General features: G+C 38.7%; 1 protein-coding gene and 1 non-coding gene across 5 annotated transcripts in view; both read right to left on the minus strand.

The window, feature by feature from the left end:
• The window catches only part of IDE (insulin degrading enzyme), an 82,899-nt gene that overhangs the window by 19,553 nt on the left and 38,684 nt on the right, over positions 1 to 24,662 (minus strand). For 3 of the 4 annotated variants that reach the window (XM_059662850.1, XM_059662852.1, XM_059662853.1), the window contains 11 exons: positions 22,976 to 23,098; positions 17,170 to 17,282; positions 16,333 to 16,495; positions 15,549 to 15,641; positions 15,037 to 15,128; positions 14,020 to 14,100; positions 12,162 to 12,265; positions 8,605 to 8,707; positions 5,315 to 5,437; positions 3,255 to 3,337; positions 252 to 396 (listed from right to left, as the gene is read on the minus strand). In XM_059662850.1, the coding sequence (XP_059518833.1) occupies positions 252 to 396; positions 3,255 to 3,337; positions 5,315 to 5,437; positions 8,605 to 8,707; positions 12,162 to 12,265; positions 14,020 to 14,100; positions 15,037 to 15,128; positions 15,549 to 15,641; positions 16,333 to 16,495; positions 17,170 to 17,282; positions 22,976 to 23,098 (1,223 nt within the window). The remainder of the gene's footprint in view (positions 1 to 251; positions 397 to 3,254; positions 3,338 to 5,314; positions 5,438 to 8,604; positions 8,708 to 12,161; positions 12,266 to 14,019; positions 14,101 to 15,036; positions 15,129 to 15,548; positions 15,642 to 16,332; positions 16,496 to 17,169; positions 17,283 to 22,975; positions 23,099 to 24,662) is intronic. The other variant, XM_059662851.1, reaches the window with a different exon arrangement.
• Positions 21,552 to 21,683, minus strand: LOC132215043 (small nucleolar RNA SNORA51). The gene has a single exon (XR_009448411.1). It is a non-coding gene; the product is annotated as a small nucleolar RNA SNORA51 (small nucleolar RNA).

Below are 24,662 nucleotides of genomic sequence, written 5' to 3' on the forward strand. Positions count from 1 at the left end.
GAGAAAAATATGACAATCTGATGAAAGATGTTAAAAGAAAAAAAAGAAATCAAGGAAAATTGGCATAATATGAATGGTAAATTGCTGAATACTTAAAATAAGAGCTAACTTAAAAATTAAATGAGAAAATATGATTAGCCATAAAGATTAAAAAAAGAAATTAAACTCATACCCTCAATCAAAAATGCTTCCATCAAATCAATGCAAAAAAAATGTTGATGAGTGGAAGGCTCTAAGACGTGGGTACTTACATACATCCCATAGATGGTATTTTGGAGGTCATAGCTCAAGCCTGCTAGCTCTGCTGCATATGCATACTCGTTGAGTGAGTCTTTGAGGAGCTCAAGGTACAAATAGGCCATGTTACAGTGCAAGGGGTCCACATAAGCAAATGGGCTGGAAGAAAATGTTGACAGTAAAATAGCTGATTTATTACTTCCCAATGTAACATGTGGCCTTTCGAGATGGATCAAGAAACTGAATACCAATTCATATACTTTCCTGAAGATAGGGTTTGAATTCTTGAGTCTGTCTCTTCTTCTCATGAGGAAAAACATAAAGTCTAAAAAAGAAGTATGAAACATGCCATGTGTGCTGGTGGAGGCGAAGAGGGAGAGGAACTGCTTACTCCAGATGGTGTGACAGAACTGACAAGTTAGAAGGAGCTGAACCAGCCAAAAACTACGCTCAGGCTAATAACAGGTATGGTTGAAAGATCCGATTCAGCACTGGCATGTTCCTTTCTCCTTCTAAAAGCAAGCCATACCTTGGTGGACAGGACTGTAAGACTGAGAAGTTTGTGTGCTACAATTATACAAACTTAAAAGAGAAAAACTATGCTCTGACTGGCGTGGCTCAGTGGATTGAGTATCATCCCATGCACCAAGAGGTCACAGTTCAATTCTCGGTCAGGGCATATGCCCAGGGTTTGGGGCTCAATCCCTAGTAGGGGGCATGCAGGTGGCAACAGATCAATGTTTTTCTCTCTTCCTCTCTCCCTTTAAAATCAATAAAAACATCTTCTTTAAAAAAAGAGAGAAAAATTGAGATCTGTGAAAATGTTCACTTATCTCTGAGTTTCCCACAAACCAATAAAGCTAGAGTAAAATAATAAATGATTTCTACCATATAACTGCAGCCAGAACTAGAAGAAAAAAACTAAAATAGAAAAATACATAAATAAGTAAGGGCAACAAAAGAAATAATGATAGAGCATGTGAGATCACCTATTTTAAAACTTCGTTTCCCAATTAAGAAACATAATTTTCTTCATGTCATCTGGGCTGGTAAGCAGCAGAGTTAGGATTCAAATTTAAGTCAAATGACTTATGCATTTGACTATATGACACTGCTTACCTTTAAGAGAAGTAACAGATTCCTTCATTGAACACATTTATTACATGCTTACTATAATGCTAGGCTCTTCTCTAGCTACTGGGAAGAAAGAAGGAAAAAATCAGGCAAAGTCCCTGACCTCAGAGTTCACAGTCCAGTTGAAGGAGGCAAATAATAAATTTAAATATGATACACATCAGGTGGTGACGGTGCTATGGAGGAAAATTAAACAGGAGTGACAGATGGTGGAGGTGGGACAAGAAGATTGCTAAGATGGTTATAAGGTGCCATCTTGGCCCAGACCTGAAGCAAGCAAAGGAGCAAGCCCTGGGCATATCTGGGTAAAGTGAAAAACTTTCAGGCTGAGAAAACAGCTAGTGCAAAGGACCTGAGGCAGGTGCCCGCCTGGCTTATTTGGCAACAAACTGAAAGTTTCACTTTCTCTCCAGCACACTAAATATCACTAATGCACTGATAGCAAAGCCAACACTTTTATCAAAACCTGATAATGAAGCAAAAACAGGGGCACAATGCTTAGTCACTTAAGAGAATTAAAATCAAAGGTAAAACTCCAGTTCTACAAACATCCTCCATCTGGAAAATCTAAGTAAATACTGTGTCACTGAATTTTTTAAAGTGTTATTCATGACCAATTTCAGGTAAACAGCAGCTCAGAAACTTAAGGCACAATTCACAAAAGCCAAGTCATCAAAATAAAAGAGAGTCCATGAAAGGGTTCAGCTCCATAGGCACCTATGCACCTTTCTTAGGTGGAAGTGAAAAGCTAGAAAAAGTCAAGTCTAGGAGCTCAAAGCCCTATGGCCAAGCTCAGAATGCCACTCCAGCAAGTGTCCTCAAGGCTGTGTCCATAGCAGCTGTGTTGGTCAAATGGAGAGGGTCCTAAACTAACTTTTAAAAGAGAACATGGTAAAAATAAAATACAAAAAAAAAAGAGAACATGATTCAACTGCAATGCTTACATTCTAATTCATTTCTCAATTTGAAAAACATTATTTTGTAATCAGATGATATATGCTTAAATATGGATCACAGTTTTAAAACCTATAACTAAGTATGCATAATATAATCTTATTTCTGAAAAGATTAAAAAAATATATACACACAGAAAATTCCTACCAGAATGTACAAGAAACCTAACAGTGCGTACTTCTAGGGAGACCAGAACACAGAGGACTGATAGGAAGCAGACATTTTTAATTCTAAGAATTGCTGCATAGTTTAGAATATGCAAAAAAATATCAAATGGTCTCTCAAAAGGTATTCTGAAGCCAAATGGTAAAGTATAGGCATACATCATTTTTATTGCGCTTCACAGATGTTGAGTTTTTTACAAAAAGGTAAGACGCTCCTCCACCAGCAAAAAGACTACAACTTGTTCTATTATGATACTTGTTTTATTGTGATGCTGGAGCCCAACCCACAATGCAATACCTCCAAGGTATGCTTCTAACCAAGCCAGGAATGGAGAAAGCAATATCTGAGGGTTCCAGACAATTAATGGGCTGGATGAGACGCCAGATCATTTAGTAACTATTATCTCTTCTTCCGGGAAAGTTCCAGGAATACAAAACCAAATCCACCCCAAATTATTTAATCTTTCTTCAATGAAACTTCTGGGTGAGTCTGTAAGTCTCCCCAGATTCCGAAGTCCTAAAGGTTAGGAAGGTGCTGCTAATAAATAACACAGATCATTTCCGTTAAAGGGTGTATTCATCAATGGAAAGGAAGAGTTAACAACCTTGGCTCTTCCACTGTGCCATAGCAGCCTTCTCTTGTCTAGGCTAAGTAACCCTAATTCCTTTTATTTTTAGACATGGGTCGTCAAGGAACCAAAAAAAACTTTTAGAAAGCAATTGTTGATTTTTTAGAAGTTTTATAGCTAGATTCATCTTACATACCTGAAAAATTCAAAGTTGAGACAAGCCTTCGGCAAGAAAAACTTATCATCTTGTTTGAACCAGAGTTTGCTCATAGCTGTATCCTGTGATGGAGAAAAAAAAATTGGTTATGGAAATATGGGCACATTTGGCAAAAATGTTCAATCAAATCACCCTTCAAGAAAGGAGGACAAAGGCAGTAATAGTTGAGAGTTCTGTTCTGCAGAGGCAGCTGTCGCCTGGCCTTGAAGTGTACTCAGAGGGTCAGCAGGAGGGAAATGAAGAGAGAGGACTGGCAATTCCAGCAACAGAGAGAAATCACTCTTTTATCTCCCTGGTTTAACAAGATGAGGACACAGCGGAGGAAGAGTCAGACTGGAGAAGCCAATAGTTACTGCCCTGTCCCTGTCTTTCTGGACCCTGGGAGACAGAAGGAGTCCTGAGGAGTGTGGGGCAGCCAGCCTCCAAGGTGGGCCAACGGACCTCTGCCTACTGAGAACCAGAGTTGTCAGTCTGACCAACAGACTACAACAGAATTCTGATCACTCACTTTCCCTCTTGGATCGCTCACTTTGGGGGAAACCAGGTGCTGTATCAAGCAACTTTATGGAGACGCCCATGTGGTGAAGAACGAAGATCTGCCAAAACCCACTGAACCTCAGCTCTGGTTGAACCCTGCAGCTCCAGCTGAGTCTTCAGGTGGCTGAAGCCCCAGACAACAGCTTGACTATGACCTAGTGAGACCCGGAGCCAGAACTACCCAATTAAGCCACTTCCAGATTCCTGACCCCCAGAAACTGTGAGACATAACGTAAGTATTTGTGATTTTAAGCTGATAAACTGGAGTAATTTGTTATCCAGCAATGAAGAACACGACCAGGGATGAACAATAAGCCACTATTTTGACTGTCTACGTCATTCATGCCATATTGAAAATAGCCTTAGATGTTCACTCGAAACTCTGACAAGAGATATAAATGGTTTAATGTTCTCCTTGGTTTGCTCTGAAAAGGCCTATTGAAAAAAAAACAAACTTGAGAGGTAAATAGGTTTTGCCTTTCAATAACCTAACCTATAACTCATTAAGATGTCATTTTAAAAGAAAAATGGTTGTCTTAACAATAATGTAATTGGCTTCAGCTAAATTAAATTTCATATTCCTAAACACTGATTCTTATATCACTGAGTTAATAGAATGTTAGGTCATTTTAAGAAAATAAAAAGAGAGAAGTAAATGGAAGATTTATATCTAGGGTGGTGAGTTTAGAAAAAGTTAGTTTTACAGTTTAGAAAAGAGAATATGCTGTAATAATTTGATGCTTTTTCTATACAATTTTTACCCAAGGTGTGAATTATTAACATGAACATTCTGAAAACAAAAAGAAAACCCACAACTCAAACACCCTTCCCACTTGGCTCCATGAACTTCATACACCACTCAGTCAGAAAGAGAGCTGCTTTCAAAGGCAGGATCCGCTCTCTTCCAGGCTTAGAGATTCTTCCTGGCTTCTAACTTTCATGATGCAGGTAAACCTACTTCCTCGTTGGATCTTCAGTGATTTTGAAAAAGAAGCCACTATCTTTCAATAGCCTGTGGTTAAGTCCAGACTTACCACTTTTTTTTTCTGTAAAGACGACAATTCTCCAGACTCGATGTTATTTAGTAGTTTTGTTTGTTTGCTTTAACATTTCTGGTCTTTTATGTTTCTTGCATTATTTTCTCTGTAACTTTTCTGTCACCTCTTTGGATGTAAGCCCTCAAAATCAATACAGTACCAAATGCAAGAAATCATCTCTCTAGGCCAGGGGTGGGCAAACTTTTTGACTCGAGGGCCACAATGGGTTCTTAAACTGGGCCGGAGGGCCGGAACAAAAGCATGGATGGAGTGTTTGTGTGAACTAATATAAATTCAAAGTAAACATCATTACATAAAAGGGTACGGTCTTTTTTTTTTTAGTTTTATTCATTTCAAACAGGCAGGATCTGGCCCGCAGGCCGTAGTTTGCCCACGGCTGCTCTAGGCCCTCCTATGGAACAGGTCTGTCCCCTGAATTTAAAATCATTGAGTCAAACATGTTACCTTAATAAGAGAAGGGTATGGTGTTGCTTCTTTTTCTAATGATAAAATCTCAAAATTCGTAGGAATAAATTCATTCTTCGTTGGAAGTTTAAATTTCCCATTCAAGTCAGCATTTTGCCATTTCTGGATGAATAATGAAAGACACAAGCATTTAAGACAGTCATTCTGCTTATTAATATCCAGGCAAATATTAAGGGAATAAATGTCAGACAGCATTCTTTTCCATCATAAAGAGGCTACTCCCAAGATTTATTGATGACTTTTTATGAAATTTGAGTTGGATTCACTGGTACTAATCAAGGCTTTTTTTTGTTTGTTTTTTTTAAAAATATATTTTATTGATTTTTTACAGAGAGGAAGGGAGAGAGCTAGAAACATCGATGAGAGAGAAACATCGATCAGCTGCCTCCTGCACACCCCCTGGGGATGTGCCTGCAACCAAGGTACATGCCTTGACCGGAATCGAACAGGGGACCCTTGAGTCCGCAGGCCGATGCTCTATCCAGTGAGCCAAACTGGTTAGGGCTAATCAAGGTTTTATACTTATTTATCTTTCCTCTTTACACATTTCCAAAATGACCAAATAAGGGTAAGGAATAATCTGAGACTGAGGAACACTGAGAGGCTAATTTAGGGGTGGGGAACCTTTTTTCTGCCAAAGGCCATTTGGATATTTATAATGTCACTAGGGGCCCAGTGCACGAAATTCGTGCACTGGGTGTGTGTGTGGAGGGGAGTGTCCCTCAGCCCAGCCTGCCCCCTCTCACATACTGGGAGCCCTCAGGCGTTGACCCCCATCACCCTCCAATCGCAGGATCAGCCCCTTGCCCAGGCCTGATGCCTCTGGCCTAGGCGTCCGGCCCGGGCAGCGGGGACTTGCAGCTGCAGCGGCCCCGCGATCGTGGGCTTCGCTTTAGGCCCAGGCAAGGGACCCCTAGCTCCTGGGACTGCCAGCTTCGACCGTGCCCAGCTCCCATCGCTGGCTCCACCCCTACTTCCTGCTATCACTGGCCAGGGCGGAAAAGGCGCCCGATTCTCAGATCATGGCTGGGGGGCAGGGCAAAGGCGGCCCCAGGGCCGCCTTTGCCCTGCCCCCCAGCTCTTAGCTCCCCCCTGGGTTTCCGATCACTGTCAGTGGCAGGGGGCTTCTTCCTGCTTTCCCTTTCGCCTCCCTGCATTGTGCCTACATATGCAAATTAACCGCCATCTTGTTGGCAGTTAACTGCCAATCTTAGTTGGCAGTTAACTGCCAATCTTAGTTGGCAGTTAATTTGCATATAGCCCTGATTAGCCAATGAAAAGGGTAGCTCGTACGCCAATTACCATTTTTCTCTTTTATTAGTGTTGATTCTCAAGCCATACAAAATTATCAACTTAAAAATTAGCCTGCTACATTGGCCAAACATTTAATTAGCTCACTCCTAATGCCTTGGCAGGGCCAGACCGAATGATTTCACGGGCCTCATACAGCCCTCGGGCTGGACGGTCCCCACCCCTGGGCTAATTGGTCCACATGAAAACCATGTTTGTTTCAGCTCTTTAAAGAATGAAAAATAATCTGCACAGCGTATTTCCAACTGCTAGGTAACAGGCTACTAATATAAGAGTTAAAGTTTGAGCTACACTAAGCTACTTGCATATATAGCCTGAAAGCTAAGGCTAAACGGGCCGGGCTTGTTCACTTCAGTCCCTCTTAATACCAGGCCCACACCTCTCCCAGAGGACCAAGTGAACTTTGAAGTGAAGCAGTAATCCAAGCTCAAGGTTAAGGACACAGTTGAGACTTAAGTCTGGATTGTGGGACAGGGCTGACACAACCTGTAGCTTGGATCTGTTACATGAGCTAGGGCCAAAAGCTAAGTGGGACAGATCACAGGGCACTGATCGCTGAACTCTAATTTATAAGACTTTTCATATTTAAAAAGGATAGCAAAGGCAAACCGCCTGCCAATAATTTGGGTTAGACAACTTTGTCTCCAGATGACGTAGCACAGCCTTGCCACTTTTGCAATTCTATTTTGGTCCCTGCATTTGTGTCTTTTGGCACTGGGATAGTGAGGATGCTGGCCATATTATTTATAAGTAGCAACTTAAGTCTCCAGAGGGCTGAATGATAGGAAATGGTAAACACTTAGCAAGCAATTTTACCACTGAAATTTGTATGTTTTTTAAAAATTCCCATGCAGGGCAGATTGTCATGGTCAGAATTCGGTGAAGAGGGGTTCTCTCTTGTTTTAGGATAGTTCAGACCCAGCACTATTTCATAGGATATCTGCTTTCCTCACAATTTAGCGAGATGGGGCTCCGGTGGCCTCCTTCTGTGCTGTGAATATGTCAGAAGTTACCTGTAATCATTTTCTTTCTTAAACTATTTCTTTTTTCTGTATCGTCATTACACTGGTACATTTAAGAAATGTCCAATACCTGAGTTTAACTGGAATCTAATCAGAGCAAGGCTATCTGATGTCTTCCCATGAATAAAGGACACAATCTCAAAGCTACACAGCCAATGAGAACTAAAAAAGAAAAAGTATTACAGAAGGAGATGGGCCTCACAAAAGAATCTTGACTACTGATGAATGGGGTAATGTACTACCTACACATACATGTTTCAAAACGCATTTTAATTCCCCTCTGCTGACACGAAGAGCAATGATGCACTATGAGGCATAAAATGCAGCACCTGCCCTAACCGGTTTGGCTCAGTAGATAGAGCGTCCGCCTGTGGACTGAAGGGTCCCAGGTTCGATTCCGGTCAAGGGCATGTACCCTGGTTGCAGGCACATCCCCAGTGGGAGGTGTGTAGGAGGTAGCTGATCGATGTTTCTCTCTCATAGATGTTTCTAACTTTCTATCCCTCTCTCTTCCTCTCTGTAAAAAATCAATAAAATATATTTTTTAAAAAAATGCAGCACCTGTCAAGTGAAGACAGGATGACGCCAGAGACTGCTCCCACCTGTGTTCCCCGCAGGAGCGAGTTCTCTGGAGCCCTTGCATCTGTCTTCCAAGCTCCCTACTCCTCTCTCTCTCTGCCTGTCTTGGTATGTTTGCTTTCCTGTGTACTTTGGACTCCAATGATCTTTGACTGCATAAGGGGGCCACAGTGCAATTTCTTCAAGCAAAACCTAAGATGCAGCCCTCCATCTCTGTGCTTACTCCTCTCAGGATGGTACAGACAGCACTGGGCCATCACTCTCCACAACCTGGGCTGTGAGTTGGGTGATCTGGGGAGCTCTTGTTCCTCTGTGTCCCTCACACATCAGACTTATTCACAGATGAGTTAGCCATACCTTAATGACTTCATCTGGTATAGCTTCTTGTTTGTAGTGGGTTCCATACCATTCTTCTGTGCGATCGGTTTTTCCTTCAAAAGATTTGGAAACTATTGCAACCCTAGAGATAGATGGAAAAAACAAAGAGGAAAAAACATATAAACTCATGTTGTATACATAAACTTATAGAACTTGACTCATGAAAATGTAAATAATATCCAAGAATGTATTGGGCCTTTAAGTCCCAGAAAATCCAGTAAGGCTTGCTTTGCTGAAATAGGCAATGTATAGAGGACAGAAGTTTCTGACCACAGTCTCTGTATCCTTTGGTTATAGCCCATAATTTTTAATGGAAAAAGTATTTGCTAGAAAGGTTTTTGTGGGTATGCTATTGACTAAAACTTTAAAAGAGTAGTGGCTTGGGGGGAAAGGGGACATATCTGTAATACTGTCAGCAACAACAATAACAACAAAAGAGCAGGGGCTAGGAAAAAAAATGAAACAAGGTCAGTTGAAAAATAGTCCTTAAAAAAGCAAAACAAATTACTTCTTCCCAGGAACAGCTCAGGCCTGGAGTTAACAAAAAGGGCTAACTAAACCTATTGGCTCAACCAGAGATACAAAGATCCCAAAATCCAAAAATCCTTTTATTATTACTTGCTAAATTTGTGCTCTGTTTTTTTTTCTCTGCCAGAGACGACCATCCAATATGTCTACTGCATATACATTAGCCTTCCTGCTACTAAGGGAACAGGGGACAAGACCAAAAAGCAACTATCTTCTGGCTTACTAAAAGCCTTCTTTGGCCCTAGCCCAGGGGTTCTCAACCTGTGGGTCGCAACCCCTTTGGGGGTCAAACGACCCTTTCACAGGAGTCGCCTAAGACCATCGGAAAACACATATATAATTACATATTGTTTTGTGATTAATCACTATGCTTTAATTATGTTCAATTTGTAACAATGAAATTGGGGATCACCACAACATGAGGAACTGTATTAAGGGTCGAGGCATTAGGAAAGTTGAGAACCACTGCCCTAGCCGGTTTCGCTTAATGGATAGAGCATTGGCCTGCGGATCTAAGGGTCCTGGGTTGAATTCTGGTCAAGGGCACATACCTTGGTTGCAGGCTCCTCCCCAACTTGGAGGCAACTAATCGATGTGTTTCTCTCACATTGATATTTCTCTCTGTCTTTCCTTCTCTCTTCCACTCTCTCTAAAGATCAATGAAAAAATATCCTCGGGAGAGGATTTTAAAAATAATAACTAACTAACTAACTAAATAAATGCTTTCTTTGATGAGATAGCAAAAACAGCCTAGAAGTCAGAAAGTGGGGGGGGGGGGGGGGGTTCAGGAAGGGAAGTTAGAGGTAAAATGATGTCAAGAGGTAAGTGAACAAAAGATTACAAGGAGAGCAGCAAAAGAAACTCCGTACCACTGGAGCTTCTGGTCCTGTGGAGGATTATCAGGGCATTTCTGACCCTGCTATCCTTTAATTATCAAAGTTGGGATCATTATGCTTCTACCTGCAAACTCAACCCTATGATGGGACCAATCCTACTCTGAATCTTATGGATACAGGAGTTCTAGGCCAGTGATGGTGAACCTATGACATGCGTGTCAGAGGTGACACACGAACTCATTTTTTTGGTTGATTTTTCTTTGTTAAATGGCATTTAAATATATAAAATAAATATCAAAAATATAAGTCTTTGTTTTACTATGGTTGCAAATATCAAAAAATTTCTATATGTGACACGGCACCAGAGTTAAGTTAGGGTTTTTCAAAATGCTGACACGCCGAGCTCAAAAGGTTCACCATCACTGTTCTAGGCCAACAGCTTGGATGGCTTGCCATGAAGTCAGTTATTGGGTCTACTTATCCCTTATGTCCCAATTCAAATAACTAGATTGATGTCTTTTCCTGCTTGTCCTCACCTGACCTCCCAGAGTTTGGTTCTAGCCTCTGAATGTTGGCCACAGAGCTGAAAGCCCAGTACTTGCAATCAAAGCTCCCCGCTAGTCTGGCTGGCATGGCTCAGTGATTGAGCATCGACCTATGAACCAGGAGGTCACAGTTCAATTCCTGGTTGTGGGCTCAACCCCCAGTGTGGGGCGTGCAGAAGGCAGCTGATGAACAAATGGTTTTCTCCCATCATTGGTGCTTCTATCTCTTTCTCCCTCGCCCTTCCTCTCTGAAATCAATTTTTTTAAAAAAGGAACCTTAACAATTGTCTGGTAAGTTCTGTTATTAAGTTTAAAGCTTTCTCCTTATGCTGATAGGTTTTGTTCTTAGAAGGTCTATAATAAAATTCAGCAGGACTTAGGTTAATTTTTTAAAGAATTTGTAGCTGCAGCGAGGAAAACATATATTTAAACTGCTTTACTTGCCTTAAATGATTTCGTATGTGTTCTGAGTATTTTTCTTCACTATATTTTAATCATGTCAGTAAATGCATAAATCACCCTATGAACAGAAGTTTTTATCTCTATAAAGTCTAGTTTATCAATGTTTTTTCTTTAATAATTTCTGCGTATGTTCTAAAAAAATCATTGCCTATTTCAAGGTTTTAAATATATTTTCCGTTGTTTTCTTCTAGAAGTTTTATAGGTTACCTTTTATACCTAAGTCTATAATCTTTCAAATTAATTTTTGTGAATGGTATAAAGGTCAAGTTTCATCTTTTTTCATATGGATGATGGATAATAGAAAAGCACCATTTGCTGAAAAGCCTCTCCTTTCCCAATTTAATTATGCTGGTGCATTTGTCAAATAATCAATCGACTTTAAAAAGATATAGGTGAAATTCAATTTTTGAAAAAAATAGATTTATTGATTTTTTACAGAGAGGAAGGGAGGGGAACAGAGAGTTAGAAACATCAATGAGAGAGATCAGCTGCCTCCTGCACACCCCCTACTGGGGATGCGCCCGCAACCAAGGTACATGCCCTTGACCGGAATCGAACCTGGGACCCTTCAGTCTGCAGGCCGACGCTCTATCCACTTAGCCAAACCGGTTAGGGCTGAAATTCAACTTTAAGGCAGAAATATCATGTGGTAACTCATAATCACTTTAGGGCTGACCCTCCTCTAACAGTAATACCTCTGTTACTGTAGGAGCTCTTCTAACTTTTCATCTCCTGGTTGACCACTGGTTGGTCAGAAGAATTCTGAGATTGTAATCCTCACTTCCACTTAAAAAAAAAAAGAGGGTGTCCTCATTTGTTTATAAAACCAGGTAAGTGAGCTGATACCTTGAGCATTTGAGTTAGGATAAAGCCAGGTTAAGATGATCAATTATTATATTTTATTCATGATAGAATCTTCATGTTTTAGAGATACTGTCTCAAAATATTTAGAGTGAAGGGAGGATAAGTGAAGAGGGTAAAGATAAAAAGACAGGCCATGTACTGACTGTTGAAATTAGATACTGATACATTACACAATTCTCTCTACTTTGTAATCATGCTTAAGAAAATGTTTTAAAGCATTTTAGTCACAATTTCATATTTTCAGATTCTGATCATTACTGAAAATGTAGTATGTAACAGTAAAATCTGTAGAGTGACTCACCGGACATTTTCTGGTCTGAGTTTATCCAGAACCATCTCTATTAAATCAGGTCTAAATTCTTCCAGTAAATATTCAGCTGTGAGCACTTCTTCTAGGGGATAATACTTTAAAACAAAGTACAAGACTAACTTAATAAGAAGCAATCAGATATCTAACACGGGAAATACATTATTTTATATTCCCCCACTTCCCCTTCATTAAATTTTACTCCACCAGAAAAATGTCTCAATCTTTTCTCTTTCCTACCATACTTTAAGCAGTTTCATATGGTGGCATGATTTTGGAGTTAATGCCCAAATACACTTACATTATAGAAACAAAATCACAATGTTTTTCCAGGGAAAAATGTAGTATTTCTGCCTAAAAACTGAGTATTTATTAAGGAAGAAAATTTGATGGTTAAATGCTGACATCTACAGGATTCTTAGTATAAAGTAAATACATTTTTATGAACAAAATTTCCTCTCAAATTTTTTTTTAAAGAAATCAGACAAACATTTAGAGTTGTTGTTGGGGGAAAATGGCTTATATTTCTGGCTAGTGAAGAAAAATAAGGTAGAAGATGCTTTTCAGTAAGAGCAACTTCCAATATACTGACACAGATTGATTGATCCATTAATTCAACAAGTATTTAATGAACACCTACTCTGTTCTAGGCACTGCTGTGGATACCAGGGTAGACAAGACAGATGATGTCCCTGTTCTGAAAGGAGCTTATATTATAACTGGGAAGGAGGCAGATAATAAATAAATATTGTCATTATATTTATAAGTGCTATGAGGAAAATTATACAAGGGTAGGGGCATGATTGGGAGGTCAAGATATGGACTCTCTGAGGAGACCCAAAGGATAAGAAGAACACTGACAGCCTGGCTGGCGTGGCTCAGTGGTTGAGTGTCAACCTATAAACCAGGAGGTCATGGTTCAATTCCTGGCCCGGGTACATGCCTGGGTTGTGGGCTCGATCCCCAGTTGGGGGTGTGCAGGAGGCAGCCAATCAATGATTCTCTCTCATTCTGTTTCTGTCTCTCTCTCCCTCTTCCTTCTCTGAAATCAATAAAAATATATTTTAAAAAGACAAAAAATAAAAACATTATCAGTACAGTTTCATTTAAAAAAAAAAAGAACAACATTGACATGCAAAGATCAGAGTGTTCCAGGTAGAGGAAACACCAAATGTAAGATGGAAGAATGAACTTAATGACTGAAGATTAGGCAAATAGTATCACTGGAGTGGAATGGGAATGGGAAAGGTAGGTTGGGAGAGGAGGGTATGCAGTATGGTCAGAGAGATAGGCTGGGGCCAGATCACCTTGAAGGCTAAGGTAAAATTGCGGATTTTATTCCAACTCTTGATGAGAAACCACTGAAGAACTAGACACAGAGGAGTGAAACAATCTATTTGGTTTTCAAAAGATCACTGAAGCTGGAAAAATAAACTACAGTGAGAATAAGAAAGAAACCAGGAACCCAGATAAGAGACTATAATGGTTGTCCAGGCAAGAAATGATGGTAGCTCAGACTAGGGTAGTAGCAATGGAGATGGAGAAAAGTGAATAAATGACCTATAGCTTTCATATAATTAGCAGTTGACATACTGTAGAATTGAAAAATATTGAAAGCCATTAAGTAAAATGCCTACATAATGAAAAATATTACCGATGACAATTTTTAGAATGATGAAAATTAAGATTTTAAGCATGTTTTGACATAAAAGTTGACGAGATTGCTACAAAGTCTAAAATTTCATACTGCAACTTCAATTTTTATAATTTGTATAGTATTGAAAGTAATATATGCAGGGTCACTGAAATAGTCTACACACCAATACATATAGTAAAACAATAGCAAACTTACATGCAATATTCCTGCGATCTTAGAGGTATAGCCCCGTGGCCTCTCTTTATCTTTAAACCTAAAAGCAACAGCATTCAAGTCCTAAAATCGAAAGTTAACCAAGTTAGAGACAAGTCAACTATTATTTTAAAATAGCTTTTTGTGTGTGTATTTGATTTGCACTATAGATTTTCTACTCTATACTTAACGTTGTTACTCTTACTGAAAAAATGACTATGCTTGCTTTAGAAATGTATAGAACATGAATGAAAATAGCAAATAGTGAGGAAAACTGTGGGGAAAAACCTTGTGAAACCCAACAGATAGTTGCATAGATGATAATTTTACTGACCCATTCAGAGAAATGCACCCAGATTAGAACTATTGTCATAAATTTCAAAGATTATATCTTGAAACTTTTACTTAGGTAAAAAAGATGTCTCTCATCCTAAATTATATTTCAGAACTTTGATAAGCCTTACGGTAAATAAAAAGTGCAAATTTTTAAAAGCCCTTTAAAAAGAATCATTTAAAATTTTGGAAAAGAAATCCCTTTTGTTTTATTTTTATTTAAAAAGGAAAAGGGGGAAAAGAGAAAGATAGCCAAGTTTTTCCATACAGTAAGATCATTTTTAACCCCATAATCATATATAAGACAATTCACTACTTCTTTGAAGTTTGCTACAGAGTTTTATTACCAGATCTGAAAATAACAGAGATCATGCAGCCTCAGACACAGTAAAGTAAGGCGATACAAGCTCAAGAAACTGCTGGCATTCTTCTGAGGGACAGAAAAGCAAACGGATTTCTTCCCTTTTCCTTCCTGAAAAAGGTTATATGATGCCATAACCCTTAACTGTGCCCCAGGCAGCCAATCAAACTAAGCCTTAACTAAAGCTACTATGCATTGCAAACCTTTACTTAGATTAGGAAAAAAAAATCTTCAAAAGTTTCACTGGGCCTTAAATTTAAATTAATTCACATATATATGTTTTCTGAGAATTTTCCTTAAGAATAATTTTGGTGAAACAAAGGTACCTTGCACTCTTGGAAAACCCATTCTTGAGGTCCTTCTGCACGTAACTTCTGAATGTATTGAAACATGTGCAAAATTATATCTTCAACATGTACTGGAAAAAAGGGGCACACTTAAAAACCATTCAGTCCTCAAATCCTTTAAAGCAGTGAGCTCGCTCCTAAAGTAAGCAGAAGATGGTCCCTCTACGAAATGGAGTTCTCACCTCCCTGAGACAGGTTTTAGGGTCCCACAAACAAGGCCCTCTAGGCTTTGGGATATGTAATAGAATGGGCTCTGGGATAATAAATGAGCAAATGAAAAGCTAAGTACACATTTGACAAGTGCAACATAATGATCAGATGTTAAGGTGGGAAAATCATCCATGAAACGAAGGGCACATTGCACATGAAAAGTACAATGGATGAAGTGTTTATAACTTCACAAACATAAAACAGATCACAGGTAAGGAAATTAAAAAAATAAATCATACAAAGTCATTTTTCATTCAAAGACAAAAAAAGTCAATACTTACATAATCCTTCTTCAGTTAAGTCCACATTAATGATAAAAAACATAAAACCTCGAGCTCCTTCCTTCTGCCCGCCAACAAGAGTATTTACCCAGCCTGTAACAATCAACGCAAATAACATGATTGCATGTGTGGCCTCTTTTAGGACAAAGGAATCTTTTTTAAAATTCACAAAAGGATTAGAATGGATCTCCTGCAGAAAAGACTGGGGGGTGGAGGTGATTAGAAAAAAGAGCAGAAAAGCAGTTTCATATAGTGCAGAAGACTTAAGGGATTTTGGGGGGCTTGGAAGCTTTCTTCAGGACTCCCCAAGTCAGTTCCCAAATCAAGAGTAGACTACTGTGTAAGTGTGTGTGAAAGTGAAGCCTAAGTTGAGAGGAAATCCTTTACAGACTAGATCTTGGTACACCCTCTGGTTTCAAGGGTAAGAGCAGGCAAAAAAATTACGGGTACTGACACTTTATAGAGATAGCAAAATATATCCAATGTGAGTTTATACTTTTTGACCTCTTTTTACGTTTAAAACATGCACCATAACATCTTATGAAATACCTAACCTTTAGTGCTCAATGCTAAAGGATAAAACAAATTATTGGGGGGTGGAAGGTCCCCCAAAGCAAAAAACTAAGTACACTTAACAACCACTACCTTTCTCCCCCATAAACCCAAAACAGTCTCTCATCCAAAAATGTTTTTTTCACAGGAAAATATTTAGGAGGAAATGAGAGCCAGAGTAAAAAGATATAGTGGAATATTATGCTCAGAAACTGGTGCCCAAAAGACTTACCCTTTGATTTAAGTTCTGATAACAGACTTCCAGGACCTTCATGCCCAATAAGATGACCAAGATAATGACCAGGATTTGATTTATAGTATTTCTGAAGGTCAGGTATGGGAAATGTCACATAAAGATTCCTAATATCCTTAATAGGTACGATTTTATACATTTGCTGGAGGGGGAAAAAAATCACAAAAGATTAGCTACATACAACTCTCACTGAATAAAATACAGGGTGTGTCCCCCCCCCCCCAAAAATGGGTGTCCCTCAAAAATATATGCACACTTTAACAGCTGATAGCTCAATTTTGAAAATGAAATGTATTTTAATAAACACTGCCTTTATGATTATTCAAAGTGTGTATATATTTTTTTGGGAGGACACCCTATATTTATAAACTATGAAGAATACCGATTTTCATAGAAGAATTCAAAATTCAAGAGAGAATCAACTGCCAAAGAAGATCACACTAAGCATAAAGAAATAATGACCTGGCCTCTTTCTTAGTGGAATGTCATTACATTTTGTATAAAGTCCACGTTTTATCCCCTGGACTGTGCAGCTTGTCCTCTGGATGCTTGTCCTCTGGCACTGGATCATAGCTTTTATAGTCTGCTAAGGTTACAGCTACCAAAACTACCTTTAGCATGCAAAGATCGGATTATATTGGTATCTTTTTGATGAAACATGTCCCTAATAAATGTGAAATTGATTTGATTATCCAGATAAATAGTAAAAACTATATAAATAATAAAATCTTCAAAAATTTCCATCTATTATTTGGTAAACTAAGCATATATAAGCCCATAAACTTAAAAAACAAAACCAGAAATACATGTACTTACTTTAAGATGTTCTTCTTGGAAAGGGTGTTCAGGGAATTCTGGCAATGGGACATTTTTGTTCTCCACTTCAGAAAATAACCTTACCACCAGATCAGTCAAGTCGTCTAATGATTCTACAGGAAAACATATAAGGAAAACAGAACTTAATCTAATTATAACATATGACAAGTAGTATTTAAGGCCTTAGGATCTCATATACAAACATAAAATCACATCATACACCTTAAACTTACACAATGTTGTATGTCAGTTATATCTCAATACAGCTGGGGGGGGGGGGGGGGGGACCTTAGGATCCCTGATAAACCTCAGCACTATTAAAGGAAAACCTAAATGTGGTGTTTTTTTTTTTAATTGTTTCAGGTAAATTGAAGCAGTTAAGTCCTAGAAATGCCTATATAACTTCTAAAGCTGTTAAACTATATTGATAATGATATACTTCACGTCTACCTCTTTATAGTCTAAAAAACGTTATGCTGGTCTAGATGGTGTTGCTAAATGGTTAAAACGTCAACCCAAGCATCAAAGCATTGCAGGTTCAATCCCTGGCCCAGGTCAGGGTTCCTGCGGGCAGCAATCAATCTATGTCTCTCTCTCACATTGATCTCTATCTCTCTCTCTCCCTCTCTGCCCCTTTCCCCCCCACACTCCCTCCTTTCCACTCGCAATATCAATTAAAAAAAATATCCTTGGGTGAGGATTAAAAAATTAATAATGAATAAATAAAAAGCTGTTACACAAATGTTATACTGTAATAAATTTAGAAACAATAATAATCAGTTGCATTTGGAAGCTATTTTTCCATGATTCCCATACTAAACCATCAGCTGACAAACTGTGACATCCACCTTATAAACAGTCTACATTCATTGCTAAAAGTCAAATATTAGAGTTTGCAAATGATTGATTTTGTGTGGAAATAGTATAAAATGGTGAAAAGAATTCTGGGTAGGAGGGTCAGGGGACCTGGATTCTAACCCTCGCTTTACCAAGCAACTATGTCAACGGACTACTTGGAGAGGCTGGTTAACCACTCCAGGTTCTGTAAAACTAGAAAGTTGGGTGGGATGATCACAAGTCTCTTCCAAGGTCTAACATTAAATAATACTTTATTATAATATTCCAAATTCACTCAAAGACTTGTAATCGTTGATAAAATTATGTGGCCACTTACATGAAGTTCTCCTATGTTATTACCTACCTTATTTTTTAATAGAGTTATACTTGCAAAAGTTTATAAAGTTATAAGATGTTCACTACAACAGTTTATAACAACAACAAAAACGGGAAATGACCTAACAGCTACCAATGTGTGGATGTTATGAAATGTCTGAACAGTAGAATTTAATGCAGCCATTAATGAGGGAAAGATCTATATATGAAAATGTCTCAATGCTCTATTAAGTGAAAACTGCAGGCTAGAAAGCAACGCCATGTGATGTATCTTATTTAATTTTTTAACAAACATACATATATGTAAGTATATTAACAAAATTCTACTTTTGGAAGTATATAATAAGAAATGACTTAAGGTGACAATTTTTTTTTTTTAATTAAGGTGACTATCTTTAAGGAGAAGGTATGGTGGTTATAGAATGGGATGAGGAAGAAGAATTTGATTTCTATTTTATACCTTTCAGTGTCAGATGAAATTTTTTCCGTGTTTAGACTTTACAATTATTCTAAAAACTAAAAAGTAAAAAAGGCTATCTTTTCATAAATAATATAACCACTCACCTTGATTCTGTCTCCTCAAAAATAGGTTACTTATAAATGGTATAAACATTCATCACTTGTTACTGTCAGGAAGCATTTGGATCAAATAAGAAATGTCCCTTGATGTTCTATGACCCATTTTGAACTTTTCCATGAACTCTCTAGAGAGTTCTTAATCACTATTTGAGAACTGCTCTCATATAATCTGAAATTCTCTTCTAGGCCTATAAATGTGGGCATTTGCACTTTATTTACAAAACATATGTTATTTTTACTTTGATTTGACATGTTTGAAAGGCCCCAAAATATCCAGAGCCAAATAAAAGGCAGATCAGTGGCTGCTTGTTATATGACAAGTGAATTCGGGAATGGAGCAGCAGGTATCTTTGGAGCAAGAGATGTCAGTGACAGCTCTGACATAAAGAGACACAGGTGGGACATGAGACATGAAGCAAGGTGGGCAGTCAACAAAGGTTTGTGGACCTGGAGTGCTGATGACGGCAAAGCTCTTCAGAGCAAGGTTCTATCAGGTGTGCCTTTCCAGTATTCTGGCCTAAAAGCATAAATTCACAATAAGGCTTTTTAAAGATAAGGAGCTGTACAATACTGCACAGTCTGTCTTCACCACTAAGCTGTGAGCAGCCAAAGAACAGGGAACTAAGTCTCATTCATCTTTACATCATTAGTACTTGGCATCCCAGTGTCTGTACTTGATAGGTAACTATTTGTCAAGTGTCCAGGTAATTAGTGCTACCACAACTAGAGGGATGGCCCTGTGGGAGAACAGAGAAAAATGTTTTTGTCCCTTCGTGACAAAAATCTTCCACATGGTAACTCTTCTACCCTCCTCCAAGAGATCCTGCTTCCTCTTAACACCTCTGTACTGTAAGGACACTTCTCCCAGGCCCCTCATCAAGTCTACTGAACTTAACCCAGGGGGTCAGTCACACTGGGACAGTGATGTGTACACGATCGGGGAATTGAAACATCTCGTTTCTTTTAGACACTATTCGGATCTCCACTAAACCAAGAATACAGAGCAGCACTCATGTCTGATTCATTGACTGTCATTAACCTGCTCAATAAGTGCTTATTAAAATCATGTTTTATTTTAATAGGACACAGACAAAAATACAGCTGAAGCATCTATTCCCGGGACCAATGACACTGAACACGCTTGTCCTACCTACATTTAGAAAACACGTAGGATTATAAAGTATACTTTTTAAAATTAGCCCTCACTTCTTAGACCCATTTTATATCCTGGTTCCTATTGCTTATTTTCTTTCCTTTACTTTTTTTTTTTTAACTTGTGGACATTTTAATGAACTTCCCTCCGTGTAGCTGCAAGCTACCAGGACACAGGCCCCACCAACACCCTTAATCTTCTCCTCAGCTCTTCTGCTGAAGAATTTGGTCTTCACAATGACAGGCTACTTAGGGAGCTTTCCCATCCCCAGAACTTAGTAGTAGCCTGATCGCACCACATCAATGAAGGAGCAGCTCCAGTCTTGCTTTTGGCAGCATTTACTCGTGTCTGCTCACTTGACCAGGGTCCACAGTTTATCAACGTTGACAGTTGGGCAGAAGCTCTGGTTCCTCTTTTAAGTGGTAATGCCTCATACCAACTTTCCCAAAGTAACCTGGGTGATATCTGTCGAAGTTGATCCTGTGATGATGCAAGCCGCCAGCATTACCTCGGCCCCCCGGGTGCTTCCTGTGCTTGCTGATGCAGCTGTGGCCGTGGCTCACTTGGCCCCGAAGTTTTCGAGTCTTCCTCAGTCTAGGTGGCATGCCGGTGGCCAAGATGCAAGAGCCCTATTGCTTATTTTCTAACTACAAAAGTAACATTTGCCAATAGCAGAAAACTTAGAAAAACAAAAGCAAAAAGAAGAGAGCAAAACTCATCCATAATGTCATGATTATGGGATGCTAAGTGCAGCCACCATTCATGAACCATTTGATATATGTCCGGCACCATACGGACATTTTTTCTGCATTATCTTAATTAAACCTCACAACACATATGAGGTATTGCCTCCATTTTACAAATGCAAAACTGAAGTTCAGAGAATTGAAGTAATTTTGCTAGCTCACAGCCATACAACTGAATAGGTAGTATATTTGGAATTCAAACCCAAGCTGTCGGACTCTAGAGGATGAGTTCTTAACCACTATCCCACATTATTAAATTTCTGGTATGTGTTTTTCTACTTTCTCTTATATCTCCCATTTATGTCTCTTAGAATTTTTTTTACATACACAAATGAGATCACATAGCCCATGGTGCTTTTAGAGTGCTTTTGTTTTCTACTTTGTCCCCTAGCACCATTACAGGCATTGGGAACAAAGCAGTGAACAAGATGCTGGTATAGTAGACAACCATAAATATTAATATTCCAGGAAGCAATAAATGTTATCAAGAAAAATAAAGCATGTCAGACAGAAAGTGGGAGAAGGAATACTATTTTCTATAAAATATTCTATTATATCGCTATTGCATCACTATTTTAACCAGTCTCCTATTTTAAACATTTAGATTGTTTCTAACTTTTCACTAACAAGTACTATATTGACCAAAAATCCTTGTACATCACCTGTTAGAACAACTCTTAATTATTTCCTTAGATTGTGCTTCTAAAAGTAAAAATGTACCTTTCCCCCTGCCAGATCCTCCCTTTAACAACACAGATGTGGCAAAGAGCCGGAGCTCAGGTGTATATGGGGTGGGTTTGCTCTGCCTCCTCTTTCTAACAGTCAGTGTAAGGACATTAGCCTGTGGCAAGCATTAGGAGGCCCACTACATTTTAAAGGTAATGTATCTCATTAAAATGTCCTCTAGAAAGTGTAACTGTATAACTTGTATACACCTCCACCAATACAAAAGTATCCCTTTTCTATAATGAGTATTACTTAAAACCAAAATTATGGTAATTCAATAGAGGGAAACAATATATTATAATTAGTTTATTTTCATTTTTTAAAAAATAAAATCTTGGCCAAGCCAGTGTGGCTCAGTGACCTATGAACCAGGGGGGTCATGGCTCAATTCCCGGTCAGGGCACATACCCGGGTTGCAGGCTCGATCCCCAGTATGGGGCATGCAGGAGGCAGCCAATCAATGATTCTCTCTCATCATTGATGTTTCTCTCTCTCTCTTCCTCTCCCATCCTCTCTGAAATCAATTATATATATATATATATATATATATATATATATATATATATATATATACACACACACACACACACACACACACACACACACACACACACACACACACACTAGTGGCCCGGTGCACAAAATCTGTGCATGTGAGGGGGTCCCTCAACCCTCTCCAATCCAGGACCCCTGCGGAATCGGGCCTAAACCAGCAATCAGACATCCCTCTTGCAATCCGGGACTGCTGGCTCCTAACCGCTCGCCTGCCTGCCTGATTGCCCCTCACCTCCTCTGCCTGCCCCTAACTGCTCCCCTGTCAGCCTCATCGCCCCTAACCACCTCTGCCTGCTGGCCTGATCGCCCCTAACCACCTCTGCCTGCCAGCCTGATCGCCCCTAACTGCCCTCCCCTGCCAGCCTGATCGCCCCTAACTGCTCCCCTGCCAGCCTGATCGCCCCTAACTGCTCCCCTGCCAGCCTGATCGCCCCTAACCACCTCTGCCTCGGCCCCCGCCACCGTGGCTTTGTCCAGGACGTCCAGAAGATATCTGGTCTAATTAGCATATTACCCTTTTATTAGTATAGATATATAAATCAAACCTTTCTTGTTTACATTCCAAAGTTTTCCCAGTTTATCATCATCTGTCTTTTAATATTGTTTCTAGTTTTTGAGTTATCAAGTCAAATCTTTCAATCTTTTCTTTTATACATCCTTTATTTTATATGCCTAGAGCACCTATGATTAATTTATATTTTCTTCAGTTCTCCATTAAAAATCGCCTAAGCTTTTTTCTACAAGGAGATCATTTTCAAAAACCTCTGAGCAGATAAAAGGTAATATTGTATATCCTTCTCCCAAATACTTTGAAAAAGCCAAAATGGAAAACTTTTATTATCCAATTCAGTGAAAAAAGTTTAAGGATTCTTACCTCGACCTAAAACACAAATAGCCATTAAGTTGGATGAATAATATGTAGAATGGAATTTCAGTAGCTCTTGTCTTACATCAATGCCTTCTTGGTTTGGTCTAGTCTCTAGAGTATATTTGTTACCTGAAAGGGAGAAAAAAATATTTCTCAGAAAACACAAACTACTAGTATGTGGACTTAAAATTTTGTAAGTATTGCAACATCGCTGTAAGTTGAACCTAAAAAACAGAGTTCAAGCTGATACACACAGTGATTAGCCAAATATGTTTGAATGTAAGCTGGATAAACAAAACAGTACAGTGCAAAACAGTGACATTTTAAACTATAGAATTTTCCCTCAGGAACTTAAAATGCTTTATAAAAATTACACTTCCTAAAACCCCTATGAGATAGTAGGTAATATGAGCACTTATAAGATAAAATTAGATCCACATGGCCTTCATTCACACTTACTTTAATTCCCTAAGTGCTACACCGTTAATTTAGCATAGCCACTAAAGGATCTTTTTGGAACTTGCCAAGTTACTTGTGGAAATAAAAGTACTATTCTTGGCTGCAGCACTAAATCTGTGATGTAAATTTTCATGAATTTGATCTAGACTGGTAAAAATAAGGTGTAGTGCTATTTTTACAAGTCTCAAGTGATAATACCACTATGAGATCTCTTATGAAATCAAATAACTAATCAAATTAGGATGAAATATGCATATTAAAGCAAAACTCAAACTAAGTACTACCTTTCTAATAAGGATATTTAGAGACTGAGAGATGGAATTTCAACAATTGGTGACTCTAAAAATGGCACCTTGACTAGAACTATCTTAAGATCTTACTTAGAATAATAAATTTTATTATTGCTCCTGCTTAAATGGGCTCTTGTCTTTAATCTGCAGACATGAAACTATGGCAGAACATAGTCTTGATGTAATTTTCCCCTTTGGGTTAATAATGGTTGATGAACTGATATTGGGAGTCCCTTTTTTACTAAATTGGATATCCAAAGAGAGCCACCAGATGGCGATCTTAGACCCAGTCTTTAGATCCAGAGAGCTGCACAGGATTTGGAGCCAAGATTCATGCCTCAGGATGCTTGAATTAACAGATCCAGTGCAGAGTGTGTTCAAGTGCTCATTAACCTTTTTCAAGTCACAAAGCAATCCAATGTACTCATCTTCATAAGCAGTAGTCTGCTAGTCAAGTTTCCAGGTTCTTAACTAGTCTTCTCAGTTTCTCACTAAAGATCCACTTCAATTCCAGATCAGCTCTATGTGGGATCCTGGGACATCCCCTCACTTTACCTAGAGGATTCAGATATTCTTAAAAGTACCCAGAGTCTCAATTCTTCAGGAAAAAAAGGAGCTTTTTGCCGGGTAATGGCTTGAAGCTCTCTCATTTTATGGTGAAACTTGACAATTGATGGTGTTTCCCTGTTCCACTAAGTGAAGATTCTAAAAGCTTCTGTTCCAACAGACTAGGCTTAGAGCTTCCTTAGTCATTTACATAGACAAGCTCAAATTCCTACAATATTTGGACAAAGATCAACACATTGGAACACACAAATTTAGAGAAATTAAGTTTTATTTCAACATGCTATAAATTTTATATTAGAAATTAGATTTTTAAAAATCTGAATGTGATCTGATTTGCCTATTCACAATCTAGTTAATATTCTGGTTAAAAAAAAATA

This window comes from Myotis daubentonii, chromosome 13 (genome assembly GCF_963259705.1).
Source record: "Myotis daubentonii chromosome 13, mMyoDau2.1, whole genome shotgun sequence".
NCBI classification, from domain to species: Eukaryota; Metazoa; Chordata; class Mammalia; order Chiroptera; family Vespertilionidae; genus Myotis; species Myotis daubentonii.